Source organism: Anopheles merus, chromosome X, assembly GCF_017562075.2.
Source record: "Anopheles merus strain MAF chromosome X, AmerM5.1, whole genome shotgun sequence".
Classification (NCBI taxonomy): domain Eukaryota; kingdom Metazoa; phylum Arthropoda; class Insecta; order Diptera; family Culicidae; genus Anopheles; species Anopheles merus.
Window position 1 is genome coordinate 9,378,646 of NC_054081.1, and position 17,067 is coordinate 9,395,712.

Here is a 17,067-nt window from a genome sequence, read left to right on the forward strand (position 1 = left end):
TCTGGATCGGAATGGTCCGAAGTCGTTCGAAGTGGGAGTCGTCCGCAGTCGTTTTGAACACGAATCCTGGACCATCCGAGCGGAGGATGCAAACGCCCTGGGCGTGTTTGAGCGACGTATCCTCCGGACCATCTTTGGCGGTGTGCAGCATTCACCCGGTGGCGAAGACTGGCAGGATACGATGGCTGGGGCATGTCATGAGGATGCCGGACTCATGCCCTACCAAGAAGATGTTCAACAGCGACCCCCAATTCGGTACGAGGCGCATGGGAGCACAGTGAACTCGATGATTGGATCAGATGAAATATATGCAAGCGACCTTTTGAAGATCGGTTGTCTACATTGACGGGAGGCTGCAGCCAGGGACCGAGCATCCTGGAGAATGATTGTTGACCGGCCCATGAGAGAGAGAGAGAGAGAGAGAGAGAGAGAGAGAGAGAGAGAGAGAGAGAGAGAGAGAGAGAGAGAGAGAGAGAGAGAGAGAGAGAGAGAGAGAGAGAGAGAGAGAGAGAGAGAGAGAGAGAGAGAGAGAGAGAGAGAGAGAGAGAGAGAGAGAGAGGTTTTTCGGTTTGTCTGGCAGTGTCTTGAGCGTCGTTAGGCCAATTAGAAAAAGATGAAAAGGAATTGAAGACACAAAATATGGACACTCAGACAGAGCACATTAGCCCACTGTGCATTACAGAAGCACACAAAGCGCCGCAGCTGATGGCATGGTGGTGTGGGTGATAAGGCCTTTAAATCGTGTATATGCACACCCACACAGGCACTCCCATACGCCCACCTACACAGTGTGCTAGAAGTGTTGGTCGGGTAGAAAGTGTTTCTAAAAGAAAAACAAAAACAACCTAACATCCTCTGCTTTTGCGAAAATTGTATGAAAAACTCAAAAAGAATGGGATTTCCCCAAACCGCGATTGTCGCACGGGAGATGTCAAAAGTGAGAGGGAAAAGGCGATAATATATTATAGCTATAGCTCCATTGCGTTCCAATTCGATTAAAAAATGACGAGCAAATTATCCTCCAAACGCACACCATCACATCACGCACACGCACATCACAGTTGTTTTTGTGGGCGCATCTTGCCCATTCACACGATGGGACAACTGTCAAATCGTTTTCTCTCTCTCTCTCTCTCTCTCTCTCTCTCTCTCTCTCTCTCATTCACTCTCCATCTCGCTCCTAAACTTTCACATGTGCGTACAGCGGGGTTTGTGCGTGCGTGCGTGTGTGCGTGAGAGGGATGAGTGCTAAAGGGCGAATGCGGCCGCTGCAACGCGGTTGCTTATCGAAAACAGTAGCAGCAGGAGCAGCAGCAGTCGATCGAGAGCAGCACACAACGACAGAGCGCGGCTGAGGTAAACGGCGCCCTATTTCACGTGATCCCGTGTGTGAGTGGTCGGTCCGGCGGCACGCACAGCAAAACAAACGAAACACGCGAGCGCGAACAACAAAAACAAGTGAAACACACACGCGTAAATATTGTGCGCTGGGTGTAACAAAGTGTTCGGAAGGGAGGAGGAGATTGTGGCACAGGGGGTTGTGTTGAACAGTGAACCCCATTACACACACACACACACACGCACATAAGCCACAGAGCGTATGAGATGTGTTACAGTGGCTTCGTCACTACACAACCACAGAGAAGTGTGATTTGTTAGTTTATTAGTGTCAATGTTGCTTACCAAAACAAAAGCACCATACCGTTCGGTTTGTTTGTTTATCAAATTTGCGTGTGTATATGCTTGTGTGTGTGTGTGTAGGTGTGTCTGCAATAGTAAAAATCGGTACAAAAAAAAAACAAAAATCAACCTCCAAATCCTTCTTCCCGGCACTTTTCCGGCGATCCGTGGGCTCCCCCTTGCGGGGGACAATCAGATGCTTTGACAGCTGCCCACGAGCCAGCAGTAGGGGTAGGGGGGGGGGGGGGGGAAAGAGGCAAACATACATTTAGCCATTATAAAGCAATTTCGCTCACAGCAGGTGAAACGTGAGACCGTTTTTCTTCTATCGGGTGTGTGGAAGTACACACTGAAAGGGAAATTTGGTCGCAGCACAAGTGCAAATGCGTTTTCCGGTTTATCGCGTGCGCGCGCGTGTGTGTGTAGGTTGGTTTCCCTTGCAAGGGGGTTTTGTTTACCTGTTGCTTCTGTTGCAGCATGTTGCCCATCCCGGCGTGTTCTTGACGAAACCAGCCGCCAATCCGGTGCGGTTGGCCAGGGATCGTCAGACCCTTTGGCTACGAAAGCGCGTTTGAAGAAATTGTGTAAATTTGTTGTGCTGAAGCTAGGGTTTTCATTTTATTTGGGAAAATTGCATTCCACAGTGAATTTCGAATACACAGAAGAACGTTATGACAAAGAGAGCGATAGAGCGAGAGCAATAGAGAGAGACAGAGAGAGAGAAAGAAAGAGAAAGAGAGTAAAAGAGAGAGAAAGAAAGGGAAAGAGAGATAGATAGATAGATAGATAGATAGATAGATATATAGATAGAGAGAGAGAGAGAGAGAGAGAGAGAGAGAGAGAGAGAGAGAGAGAGAGAGAGAGAGAGAGAGAACCAGAACGAGAAATATAGAGCGATAGAGATAGAGATAAAGATAGAGTAGGGATAGAGGGAGATAGAGAGAGATAAAGAGAAATTAAGAGAAATATAGAGAGATACATAGATAAAGATAGAGCGATAAAGAGATATAAAAATAGAGAAACAGAGAGAGAGATAGAAATAGAGAGGGATAGCTAGTGAGAAAGAGATACACCGATAGAATTAGAAAAAAATGAGAAAGAGAGAGAACGAGAAACGGAAAGAGATAAAGAGAACGTGAGAGATAGAGATAGAGAGAGAAAGATATAAATAGAAATAGAGATAGAGATAGAGATAGTGATAGAGAGAGAACGATGGAGATAAAGAGAGAAAGATAGAGAGAGACATAGAGATAAAGAAAAAAGAGAGACATAGAGATAGAGAATGAAAGAGAGAGATAGAGATAAAAAAAAGAAAGAGAGAGATAGAGAGATATAAAGAGAGATAAAGATGGAGAGAAATATAGAGGGATAGAGAGAGATAGAGAGAGATAGAGAGAGATAGAGAGAAAAAGAGATAGATAGAGAGAGATAGAGAGAGATAGAGAGAGTTTGAAAGAGATTGATACAGACAGGGAGAGACAGAGAGAGAGAGAGAGAGACAGAGAGAGACAGAGAGAAACAGAGAGAGAGACAGAGAGAAACAAAGAGAGAGAGACAGAGAGAAACAGAGAGAGACAGAGAGAGGCAGAGGTAGATAGAGATAGAGAGAGATTGAAAGAGACAGAGACAAACAGAGAGAGAGACAGAGAGAAACAGAAAGAGACAGAGAGAAACAGAGACAGAGACAAATCGAATGTTCTTTTTCATTGTTTCGACTTCTTCATTTCTACTTAACATTTTACACATTTTCGTCAAAAGTGCCTAAGGGCTTGAGGATCTGCAAGTAGTAGAGCAGTGGCTGATTTTGGTAATTCAATCAATTAATAAGGGTTTTTTTCAGTTTTTTTTAAAGACAATTTCCTACATGCTCCTACAAGCTGCAACTGCTTTTTGTAATGTTCAATAAGTGCAATTTGGCATCTGCCGATTTTATTACGAACTTTTTATTAGTCGTGCGCCATGAAGCTCCTGTCTGTACTTTGGTTTTGTGCTAGATTTATAGTATTCATATTTTCAAATTTATTTCATACATACAACGTACATAACAAATCATGCTATAAGGTTTTTTAAACTTCTGTTGAAATATTTTAATCCGCGCTCACTCTTACCGCCTTTACTGCTTTGCTATAACCTGTTATTTTTAACACCATCGGTTGCAGTTAGTACCCGTTACTTGCCGACCCCTGGGCGAGGGATAAAAAATATGCTGCGCGTTGCTAAATTTTATCTGCAATTCTCTCTCTCTCTCTCTTTCACTCTTTTGCATCTCGTTGTTCTCCAAGAATGTTCTTCGGGGCGAGAACCGATCGCATCATCGCGTCGAAATTCAGCAACACCCCAGCGTCTTACAAACATAATTTAATGCATGCACAAACCACGGTTTCCACCTCATCCCGGGTGAATCTAGCGTAGAGGCGTAAACTATTCGCGGAATGCAATGCTGGCCATTAAAAATGTGCCCCGGCGGCGTGGCCGATGTCGTTATTTACACGATTTTATCCCCCTTGTGCACTAATGGAGTCGTGTTTGCATTATGTTAATTACCCTATTTTCGACCGGCACTGTTGCGCCCTTTGCAATGTTATGCCCTGCAGCTGGGCGCATTTTTGGCGCTACATTTCCTGAAAATTTTATTTGTGGGTGTGTGTTTGTTGCCGAATCTTTTCAAATCCATTGGGCAAAAGAGAGAGAGAGAGAGAGAGAGAGAGAGAGAGAGAGAGAGAGAGAGAGAGAGAGAGAGAGAGAGAGAGAGAGAGAGCGTTTTGTTTAAATTGCTTCTAATGGATGTAACATGCAAGAAATGAAATAGAATTAACAAATATCCAAAACTCGTCCAGGTAACTCGTCCAAAACGATACCAATCAGCACACGATCGACCAAAAAAGCACCATCTAAAAATAAGAAATTAGTATAATCAATCACAGGAGCCAACAATTCACACGTTTATTATTAGACGTCGCTCGTCCCAGAGCTCGCGACACCCAATTTAATCGATTATCTTTGATAATCTTTCAACACACACGGACATACACACACTGTTTGCTGTCGAGGCCTTGGGGTATGTTAATTTGATTTGCCATGCCATTTCCATGTGCGTAAGATTTTTCGTGGATCGCTGGTATGGGGCGGCACACGGTGGCGCCTCCGCAACGGCCCTTGCCCGTGCTCCTGTGTGTGTTTGTGTGTGTGTGTATGCACGTGTTTTGCTTGCTTTTTTCCCTCCTCTTCTGTGGATCCGTGGGGCGTTACCGCCCATCGGAAGGTTCGTTTGCTCTTGTTTCCATGCGCCTTCTTGTGGCGCCCGGGACGTGTGGGGAAGGCCGAAGCCCGTGGGGTGGGATCTATTTACGGGGCGAGAGACAACACAACAAAACCCACCGGCACACGGGGACTATCGGGCCAGGATATTCGCGTCCTTCCACACCAGACTAGACCAAACCTGTTGCTTTCGGGCGAACGAGAAAGCGAGAAAGAAAGCGAGGTTTGTGGCGGACAAGCATGTTGATGTGCCCGCTCTGTGTGCCGACCGTTTCGCATTTTCACCCGCTCTCTGTACAGCACAATTTGAACTCAACACATTGTTTGCTTTGTTCCAATTTCATGCCAACCACCACCCATCGAGGCAGAAAGTGAGAAAGACAGCAGCCGAACAGAATCTCATTGACTGCCGTGAGCTGCGGGAACCGCTGGCACCACCGGAGAATGAGCTGCCCGCTGCCACAGTAAACGCATTGGGTAAGTTGCTTTTGAAGCTAGATTCTAGCAGCACTGTGGGTGTGTGGTACCTTGCCGGTAGGGCGCTCTCACCTCTCAACCAGTACATCTGGGAACCCGCCCAACAATCAACTCCTCAATCGCGCTCTCTCTGCGTCAATCTCCTATCAACCGCACGGCAATGTCAAGACTTGTGCCAAAAAAACGAGCAGCAAAATCAAAGTAAATCCCCAGCCGAATTAAGCGGCGCGGTACATGTGGCCCTTTAAAAAACATTCCCACTCCCCTGGAGTGCATTCGTTGGCTAAGGGCTGACGTCGGCTTTTGGCTAGAGTGTTTCGTTCGATTTGTGTTTGAGCAACAGCAACATCTCATGCGTTAAATGCTTTGATGGTAACGCTTACTGGGGAAGAGAGTTTTTTTTTTCTAGAGCATTCAAATCTGTGAATACATCTTAAATATGATTATTTTTGATTCGCAATAAATTTTATCGCTTTATTTGTTTGTTTTTTTTTTCCAATTTTAAAAGTCTCGCTGTAGATAAAATATGTAATTTAAAATTTAATGTTTCAACGGACTCTTCAAAAAGAAACACCTGTTGCTACAGTACGCTTGTAAGCAGCGTTTGATTCGCATGGCTGAGTGGTGCTGTGATTAAGCCGGCGGTGCAATACACCACAAAACATTGGTTCAAATCCACCTGCTGCTTGGGGAGGGAAGTCTTTTAAAAGGCGTACACTTTAATGTCGCTAATGTGTTTCGACATCCCTCCCTAACACGCGTAGTTTCTGTGCTATTAAGAAAGAAAAGTAGAATATGTATGTGAGTGTGTTTTTATTGTGGGGTTTTTAAACCTCTCTTCTATCAAAACACCCCAACCAAAAATCTGCTTCTACAACCAACTGCGCGCGGGCTCCGTATCTCCCCAAAAACAAACCCACAACTTCCACCATAATCCAGAACACAATATTTGCTGGAAGTGTGTGTCCTCCTGCGTGTGTGGTTGTTAATAAGTTTCAAAACATTAATTCACCTCACCTTCCAACGCACAACACAGACAGATAGAGGACGTCTAAAGAGATTGACAAACACGCACACATATGGATGCGGCGGCAAACAAACGTGGCCGGGGCAAGGGCACGCGCTCGACGGGACGAACAGTGGCCGCCGCCGTTGCCGTTGGTGGTGGTGCTGCTGCAAGCTCCGGTACAAACTCTACCGTCGTCCTCCCCCCGTCGGTGGTAACGCTGGAGCGACGTTCGACCCTACCCATGCCGAGTATTAGTGGCAGCAGCAGCAGCAGCAGCACGGTCCTCGGTAAGTTAACCTTTATTTTTACATCAAGCCCTCCTCCCGCAACAAAATGTAGGGTAGCTATAATCCTAGTTCTGTATCTACGGTTCCCCAGGAGTGGCAGCCAACAACGCGACCGCCACCAGCTCCACCACCGCCGCCGCCAGCGCGCCTAGCATACAGCGCAAGCTGCTGCGGCTCGCCGGCAAACGGCACACGGGCAAAGGGGTCAGTCTCGGTGCGACGACCAGCAAGCTGGCCTGCAGCAGCCGTACGCATCTCGTGCGGAAGGCGCTGCCCGTGTCGGGCGCGGTGGTCGGCAGCGTGGCCGACCGGTTGCATCACCGGCACGGCGGTGTCGTGCCGCCCATCATCAGCACGGCGACGGCGAACCGGAACAGTGCGAACGAGGTCAAGCTCGGCAAGCACCACCATCCGCTGCCGAACCAGCAGAACGGGTACGGGACGGCGGCGGGCAGCAGCTACGCCCCGATCGTGCCGTACGGGCCGTCCGGTTTGCTGGACGGAGCGGACACCCATCAAGCTGCTGTTGCGGCTGTCGCCGCCGGTACAAGGTAGGTGCGGTATTGCTAGGTCCTTCTTACTTCCCCTAATGATAACGCAACCCCTAGCGGGAAGAAGCGTCCATTGACGTGTGTGAGCATGTGCATGTGGAAGGCGGAAGACGACACCTGTGCTGCGTGAATCAGATCACCAGATGGGTGGATGATTTCAGCTCGATTGACGCACTCTCGGGCACGGGCTCTGCACGCTCATTCCTGCCGAGCAGTGCGAGGAGGCCTGGTCAGCGACGTCCGTCACTTTTCGGACGAGCGTTTTCGGTGGGTAGTTGTGGTTGTCTGAACAGGCGCGCGGTATCTTATCGGTGCGGTCTCTTGGTGTACCTCCCTGGCGATAAGGCGGGCTGTGCGCTCGGAACAGATGTCTTTAGCAATCTTCAGCGCACCAGATATACATTCCTTTCGTTGTCGCTCTCTCTCTCTCTCTCCCTCTCTCTCTCGCTCTATCTCGCGGATGTCATAAGCGAAGACACATATGGCGTAAGCGCCCTGGCGTGTACAAAACAAAGGTGCCTCCGGGTTCCACAATTGAGTTGGGCGATAAGAAAACAAAAAAAAAAGATGCGATACCCGGGACGGGAATAGAACGTGGCGGTGTGAAGGGACACCACACACACAAACACACATATATAGCGGGCTGCTGGAAGAAGACATTTGTGATAGCTTCGTACGCACATAAGGGAAGAGGCCTATTTGGACGTCTCTTGGTGTCCTGTTTAGTGATGGGCCATGCGACTACACACTGTACGGGATCGATTCCGATTCGTTGCGCGTGTGCGCTACTTAAAGTCCTCTAAAGTAGTTAAACATTTGCGTATTGGAATCGTACATGATTTGCAGGTGAGTGACTACAGACTACAGCGAGCCTACCGAACTCGTATGAACCCGTTCAAGGTTGAGATAAGAGGTTGAGAGAATACGTCACGCTTTGCAGTGAGTTGAATCAAAGCATTCGAGTGGCTAATAGAGAACCAGACATGTGGGAGTTAAAAAAGAGTCTAAAGAATCTTAAAACCAAAACTCTTTGTGCTAAGTTGAAGCTTCTTTTTTAATTTTAGGGATCTTGTCCGAACTAACCTACTCCTATTTTACATTCAATCCTACAAAAACTTTTGAAGTCCTAAGAACCTAATCGAACTCCAATTTGAGATGAGCATTAACACAATTATCAGTGAGTTGAAATTTACCAGGAATATGAATCGTAAAATTTATTTTTTTGTGCTTCAGTTCGCTCTGAGTGAGGTCGGAGGTCTGTCCAGAGTTTGGGAGTGAGTTTTAATTACATACGAATGAGTCACTAGTAGAGCGGGAGTGGATGAGGTCCATAGAAAAAAAAACAATCCAAAGAGTCATTTTAAACTCTCGACGACTCAGATTCGATAGTGGTTGGAATAGTGTGTCCCCATCCCCCAGGCAACCAGACGATGACGACAGCAATGTATGTACTATTTATTCATACACGATTTAATGTCTTATCGACCCCGGGCAGTGAGTTGATGATGAATCAATAATTTATTCACTCTGCCGAAGGTGCGATAGACACCCGTGCCGGAGACAAGCTTCGTCAGGAATTCCCTTGTGACGAAGCTTGCACACACACACACACACGTGCTTGGTCTAGAATGGCGGTAGCCCCTTGTTACCCGCGCACCTGCACTGGTTGCAGTCGGTGACGTCGCCAGACTGGCGCCTACTTCAATGCTATTTCCTGCTGCCGCTTGGGTGACTCGGTTAGTAGTGGGCGCGCAGAAACCGACTGACATGCAGTACCTGGCATCGGGTACAAGAAGCTGTGCGGATTTCCCGTGCTTGCCTGGGGTTTTTTTTTGCTTCTTCGTCCGATTCGCCGAACTGCCCGCTTGCAACCCGGGAAGGGAATCTCGGATATCCAAATCCAAATCCCAACGGACGGGACGGGTGTGGGGCAAGAGATGGCCCGATGATAATGAAGCGCTGCCGTTCCAGCTAATGTCAGACACGGCGGCCTATCCTATCATTGAGAGTGGGCGGTGTGTACATCAGCGAAAGCATAAGTGCACCTGTTCGCGTGCAAAAAAACGGGCGGGGAAGTCAGTCCGGAGGTGATTTATAGGCACCCCGTTGGGTCCGTTGTTTCCAGGGTGGTGCTCGACAGTCCCAGGCAGTACCCGGGCAATCTGTCCTCCCAAACCGCCGAGCCGAGGTGACTCATCCGGTTCGGGGCCCGTATCTTGGACGGCCTCTTGCGGTGTTTGCGCCCAGATTAGGGAAGTAATTTATCAGCACCGAGGCTCAGAACAAATCCGAGGTGTTGAGCATTTTGTTCGAGCATCCGAGCGACTCTTCTGCGGAAATCTAGTAGCAACCTGCGGTGTTCCTTTGACCCCACGGTTTCTCTGGTGGAGTAGGGCGGAGCATCCTCCACTTCAGTCGGTCGTGCGCTTTGCGGTGCACTTCCGTCTTCGCGTCTCTCACACTTCGTCCAATCGTCTGTCCGGTCCAGATGGGCGATCTCGGACATTCGTCGTCACCAGGCGAGACATCGGCACAATCGTGACTCGACAAAACAACACCCCCGGCAAACAGGGAGGAACGATAGAACGTGAGCAGTGCTGTAGATGCCTTCCGCCACAGAGAATTAGCGAGTGAGAGAGAGAGAGAGAGAACACGAGACGCCGTAGTTGAAGGTGTAGTTCGTGGTCGTCGGTCTCACGATGCGCGAGTGATAGTGGAGCGTTGCTGCCGGGACAAGATCGATTAGTACATCTTGGAGGGGATAGCTTCTCGTCTTTTTGATCTCCGGCCCGGGCGCTCGGACCTGTCAGTCTTGTTTACGCCGCCCGACCGTCAACAGCGCGGCACTACACTTCCGCGCGATCGGCGATCTCCGGTAGTACGCAGCTACGTCGAGATCGTTGCACTTGAGAGGGCGCACGCGCCCACTTTCAACGCGAACGCACAAGTGGACAAGCAGGAACAGGAATTGGATTGCCTGAGGGCCTATTTCTGCTGGGACATTTCGGGTTTGTAGCAAAGATGCCTCGGGCGTTACGGTGCGCAAACCTGTGCAAACCCCACCTCTATACTGAAACCAAGCGTGTGTAGTGTGTAACACAATTATTGTAGCCTCTTTTTGCATTTGTGTAAGAAGTCGGTGTTTTGGAGTGTTTGAAACAAGTGCGTTTTGGAAGTTGGCCGGTGCCAGAAGTTGCTTGCTACAGGCGACGAGCGAGTCCGCGAGGCACCAATCAACCGCTTTGTTTCCCGGCTGGAGGTGGAAGACGGGCGACGAAGAAGCAAAGGTAAATATACTCATCAGCCGTGTCAGGTTTTTGCCTTCTGATCGTGTACAAACGCGCCCACCCGGTCGCACTTGCGCGATGCGCCCGAGCAAGGTCACTCTCGGCACCACATATTGAGTGCAGGAGCAGGCGGGGGGAGTAAATACATTTTTGGCAACGTCCACCAACGCTACCCGGGCCGTCTCTTACGACGACGGTTGATGCAATGCAATATCTATTTCCAGTCCGCAAGCGCGCCCTTGGGATCACTGCAGTGCGTTAGCACTGTCGGCCCAAGTTTAGGCCCTTCCAAGCATTGCGACTCCGAGTTGGAAGAGTTTTATGGCAGGGCATCGGTCGTTATTGTTGCGTTTGCCAAATCGGCCCAACAGCACCGTTCGGGGGTGCGACACGCTCTGCGGTACTTGTTTTGTGCACCCATCGCGCGCCACACTGTATTCCCCTCGCCGGAGTGGGGTCTTGCTGACACTGCCCGGGTTTACGCGGCTCGGTGCAGGAATCCGGTACCGCTCACCGGGGCGCGATGTGTTGATCGAGTTTCTAGAGCATGTCTAGAAGTTCGATACATACCGCAACCTCCCGCATCCCCCCTCCGCGGGTGCGTTTTGCGCGAAGATATCGCGCGGCCGGGCGCACGAGCGCATCGGTCCCCTTGGCGCGGAGTTGAATATTTATTTACGATTTCAAAACGCTCTCCACCATAAAGCGTACGGTTTGAGGAAGTGTGCATGGCCCCCCACGGCACCGCATTGCCACCACAACGGGTTTTTTTTTTTGCAAAATTCTGAATGAGATAGATCTTGGCTGATTTTCTCAGAATGATTAACGGCGACTTAATTGCGGTCGCGACCGAGACACGCACAGCTAAAACCCGGTTTCTCCCACATCGGTATGTCTGTGTGTGTGTGTGTGTGTGTGTGTGTGTGTGTTGGGATTTGTATAACGCGTCTAGCGTACACGAGGCGCACCGAGTCATTACATGCGATGTAACTATCACTCGACCTTCCCGCCCGCCCGCCCAGCACTAGGCTGTGGATGATCTATCCCTTCTTCCCTTCTAAACAATTTAATGGAGTGGTGGTGGTGGTGGACGGCGACGACTGGACACGCGTGCATTCAATGTAATAATCATTGTAGCCCGAGCGGTTTGGTTTGTCGCGCACGGGCTTTGCATGTTGGATGCGTTTTCGGTTTCGGCAGCAACATATTCAAACCGCCGTCCTCTAGGGCTTTCCAATTTCTCCTTTTCTTTTGGGGTTTACCTTCATCTTTAGCACTGTTCGTCTGCAGGTGCGTGTGTCGCCTAGGGCGCTTTCGTTTTTGCTTGCTTTGGCCCAACGGTACGCAGCGACGGTACTGCACTGGGCCGTTGTGTGTGTTTATCTTTTTTTAATGTACGCTGTACTGCTGGTCGTAAATTGATGCTATCATATAAAGACGCAATCATATCGCAGCGGCGCACTAATCTGGCCTGCGTGCTCGATCGTTTACGGAACCGGAGGAGCTAAAAATAACGCCTGTACAGTGGTGCACAAAACGGTCGCAATTTGGGAATCACAAACGTTTCGAACGATAATTAAATAAATAACAATAATGTTGTTATACCCACCTAATTAATCAACAGTCAAATCAAATCAATTTTAGTAATTATAATCTCATAGCGAGTTTAATCCGTTCCAATGACTCATTCGTTATGCGCAAAGCTCGTTATGCGGGAGGCTTTGTTTCATACAATTTGTATGAAAAGTAAAATAATTGGTTCCAGGTCAAAGAAAGTGTAGGTATATGGGGATTATATGTATCACAACCATACGGAACACCTCCAAGTGGCAACAGTAATGCATTCTTCAATTTTCAGTATCGAAGCACCTGTCGAAAAGCGCAGCAAAACTCCGAGCTCCGGTAACCGATCTGAAAAGAGTTATCTGGACGTAGAGTGAATGCGCCACGGCCCGATCCGGTTTTGTTTAGAATTTTTGTATGATTTCGTGAGTTTTTGACTGATAGTAGGTGTTAATTTGTCACCTCTCTCACACTTTTCCTCCTCACTTATACCTGCCTCTTTTGAAAATAGCTTGATAGTTAACGATTTTAGTATTGAAACTCACACGATTTCTTATCGGGAACAAAAATGAAATTTCTCGTTATGCGAGATTTTACTGGTTAAGAGGGATATTCGTAGAGCATTTAGATTTGCTCGTTATGCGAAAAATGTAAGTTATAAGGGGTACGCAATATGAAGGGTTCCACTGTACTTATATTTACCTTATTTCGCTTTAAATAGTGCATTCTGACGTCATAATTATTGGTACCAAGTTTCTGCACTTAATCGGTAATGACGGTAAGGATCAGTGGTAATCGGTAGTCACCGATAATTATTTTTACATGATCTTTTCAACCGTATACTTCAATCCTATCCGGACAATAGTTTCGTGCAACTAGCTGCTCATTGCACAGTATCTTGCCAGATGCTGGAACTATTTATATTGAACAGTCTCATTGCTGTTTGGCATCTTAACCCTTAAAAACACAAGGGACTTGCATAGCCAACATGATCGTTTCGTCCATTTCAACCCTTTCAAAACTTCCATAAACCAACAAAGCTTCTAAACGGTAATCCGACCAGGTCCAAACATTCGTTCCAGGCTCTTTTAAAATAGATTTTACTATTATTGTTTGAGCCGCAGTTGAAAACGCTTGCAGATTGTTTTCCAATCGTATTTTAAGTTTTCCCGTTCTAACGGCGTATAACCCCGTGTGTGTCCGAGTGCACGATGGACGATTTTTTTGCGCGCATTTGTTGTTTCCCATGTGTGCACGATAGGGTACACGTTCATGATCAGGAAAAGCTGCCAAAAATGTTACTAGCATGTGGTGTTTGTTTTATTATTAAGAGAAGAGTTTCTGAGACTCCACCTGTGGATGCACTTGGACGCTGTTGAATGTAACTCTACTTTCATGTGTCGTTTGTTTTTATTGGCCAATATGGTTTCTCGTGGAACCGTGAGCAGTTATTCACTTTGGAGGGTTTTGAAAAGTATTACTTTCTCTTCACATTTCTCATTCCAAACACATTATAGGCTTGCCTTGAATAATTATGAGGTGATTTTGATTGCCTCATCCATGTAAATAACTATAAGCAAAAGATCTTGAACGCATAACGGTCGTCTCGTTGAGCCATGCATTTAATGGCTGCACCACGCAGCTAGTCTCGAAGTAGATATGTTAATTGTGCATATAAATGATAACGAAAGAGGAAGTATTGAAATATTTGATAAATATAGCTTTTTCTTGGCATATTACCTTTCAAATGTCGATCCATTTTTATTTGAATACTAATTTTGTAAGGGCTAAATGCACTCAAATATGTCAAAATAAATAAGACTTATTGATTGTATTTTTTAATTGTTTTGTTCCACACCGTACCTAATATATCTATCGACTCCCTCGGTTCTCCACAGAATGGTTGCCACGTCCGTGTCTCCGCTGTCGCCGCAGACCCTATCGCCCTCGACCGGATCCTCCTCGCCGTCGATCTCGCCGGGCGTGTCGCTAGCCGCCTCACCACTGGCCAGCTGCACCGGTCGGCAGAATGCACCGGCCGGGGGAGGTGCGCGCACGGCCAACAGCACCAGGGGGGCAACCGCGTCGTCCGTACCGTTCCGGATGGCGCCCGGCACCGACGGTAGCTTCTCGGTCGCGGGCGTCCCGCCCGCCCTCATCAGCTCGCGCGACGGCAAGATACAGCTGCAGATAGTGACGCAGCCGGAGCAGCAGCACCGGGCTCGCTACCAGACGGAGGGGTCGCGCGGCGCGGTGAAGGACCGCAGCGGCAACGGCTTTCCGGTGGTGCGGCTGGTCGGCTACAACAAACCGGCCGCGCTGCTGGTGTACATCGGGTCGGACGTGGGCCGGCCGACGCCGCACATCTTCTACCAGGCGTGCAAGGTGTCGGGCAAAAACTCGACCCCGTGCGTGGAGCGCATCCTGGAGGGCACCAAGTACATCGAGGTGCAGCTGAAGCCGGAAAACAACATGACCGTCACGTGCGACTGCGTGGGCATACTGAAGGAGCGGAACGTCGACGTGGAGTACCGGTTTCCCGACCAGACGGCGTCCCGCACGAAGAAAAAGTCCACCCGCTGCCGGATGGTGTTCCGCACCACCATCACCGGGGAGGACGGGGCGACCGAGACGCTGCAGGTGTCGTCGCATCAAATCATCTGCAGTGAGTATAGGCGGGCGAGCCGTGTAACTTGGGGCGCTACTATAACCTGCTCAATTCCCATCTGCCCTAACCAGCGCAACCACCGGGCGTGCCGGAAATACTGAAAAAATCCCTCATCTCCTGCCCGGTCGAGGGCGGTCTGGAGCTGTTCATCATAGGCAAAAACTTCCTCAAGGATACGCGCGTCGTCTTCCATCGGCCGAAGGCGGTGCCCGCACACTCGGCATTTACGCGCACGGCAGCTGCCGGTGCGGCCTGGGAGCATGCGGTCGCTCCCGACAAGGAGCATCTGAATCAGGTAGGTCGGGACGGGCATGAACAGTTTGATTCAAGTTCAACTCTTTCGTGCCGAGGGAACGGATCCCAAGTCAGCACGAGCGAAGAGTGGAAATGAGCTGAATGGGGGGAAAGAGGTCTTTTGTTAACTCTTTACTGCGACACATTAGAAATGAATGTACGAGTTGAATCCAGTGCTGCAAAATGTCACTGTCAATGTCATAAGCAATTCTGACTGAAACAAAATCCATGTCAGCGTCACGTACTTAATTGTGATGATCAGAGGTGATACTCAAAGAGGTATGCTTCGTGACATTTTAGCAACCAGCGCTTGGTCAGTCACTATATCATGACTTTTTTTACTGTGATCAGTTGCGTAAAATGTCACTGACATAGTCATGACAATTTCCGGATGAAAAAAAAGTCAGCGTCAACAGATCTACTGTGATGATCAGTGGTGAGACTCAAACAGTTGGTGCGATCATCATAGGCTTGGCAACATTTTGTGCAACCAACTCTTGGTCAGTCACTTGGTCGCGACACTTTCAGTCAGTGATCATCACGATATTCATGGGTGATATACGGGGCGTGCGAATGGTCCCAAGCAACAAAATGAGGATCCCAAACTCCGACCGAAAATGTCATGACCAAGAGCTGGGTGTTACAAAAAATGTCACCAACCATGTGATTGGTCCACCAAGTGTTTGATTCTTATCTCTGTTCATCTCAGTTGTGTACGTGAGCTATTTTGAGCTTCGTTTCAATAATAAGTGTTGATGACTGAAACAGTGAAGGTTGGCAGCATTGTTCACAGCATGGAAATAGTCATGATTATGCTTGCAACGGCATTAAGCTTAGCTTGTCAGTCAGAGACTCAAGCATTCGGCTCTCGCGCTCGGCACATCATGACGCACTTTCATTGAGTGTCAGCAATGAACATGTTCATTGTTTTCGGTGGTGATCGTCACGTGATGCTCATGACATTTTCCCTGCACTGGTTCTTCAACTCTTCGCGTCGGCAAGCACCAGCTCACTCACAGCTGATTTTTCATTCCTCTCAGAGAGTGTCATAGAAATATTCCGAATCATTGTAACTCACACTCACTCTCAATTAACTCACGCTCAGTTCTAATATATTGTTGTTTTCCGTTTCGCCCACCATTCGCCAATCTGCCAGGTTCATCTCATCTGCAAGGTGCCACCGTACGAGCGGCAGGACATTACCGAACCGGTCACGATCAAGCTGTACATCCTGTCCAGCGGCAAGAAGAGCGAAACGCATGACTTTATCTACACGCCGAAAGGTGAGCATACGGCGCTCAGTGCCGCGACCACGGTGGCTACCATCCCGGGGCGCCGCAACCGTTTAGGTACGGCCGTTGGCCAGCAGCAGCAGCAGCAGCAGCAGCAGCCGTCGCCGCAACACCAGCAACAGCAGCCGCCACCAACGTCGCACAACTATTTTAGCGAGCTGGCCGGCCTCGGCAACAACGGGGCCGGGTTGCAGAACGGTGGCAACGTTACCGCCGTGCCGAACGTTGACGGTGCTGCGCTGGCCAATGCGATCAATGCGATCGCGGCCACGGCCGCCGGCATGGGCGAGCTGCCCGGACCGAACGGAGCTGCTGGCGGTCGCTTTGTCTGCAACGGCAACCGGACGGAAGGTATACTACTACTCCTACTGCTACTACTACTACTACTACAGGGTTGCCTGTCGGCGGCACCGCGTCGGTTGGTGGTGGTGGGATGAAGTGGTAGTGCCTACGGGAATGGGAGGCAGGGACATTATCTGTGTGGTGAATTGTTTGGCATGGGGTATGGGGCAGCTCTGCATCGTTCGTCGAACAGCCCCGGCAAAACCTTTTAACAACAACATTTAAAAAAAACATCCTAACCCTAATCCTAAGCGCACGCGGAAGCGATTTGTGAGCCTTGAATGGGGTTGGTAGGAACTGTTCAAGCCCATTGGTGCAAACTACGCCACGGTGAAGGTAAAAAGAGGATGCAATCACTA

At 48.9% G+C, this 17,067-nt stretch overlaps 1 protein-coding gene across 1 annotated transcript in view; it reads left to right on the forward strand.

Moving 5' to 3' along the window:
- The first annotated feature begins 1,181 nt into the window (after nt 1-1,181).
- LOC121589773 overlaps nt 1,182-17,067 on the forward strand; it is a 19,152-nt gene continuing 3,266 nt past the window's right edge. The window contains 7 exon segments of the mRNA XM_041908898.1: nt 1,182-1,356; nt 5,307-5,415; nt 6,452-6,711; nt 6,803-7,262; nt 14,011-14,777; nt 14,852-15,075; nt 16,231-16,717. Of these exon segments, the coding sequence (XP_041764832.1) occupies nt 6,495-6,711; nt 6,803-7,262; nt 14,011-14,777; nt 14,852-15,075; nt 16,231-16,717 (2,155 nt within the window). The 5' untranslated portion in view covers nt 1,182-1,356; nt 5,307-5,415; nt 6,452-6,494.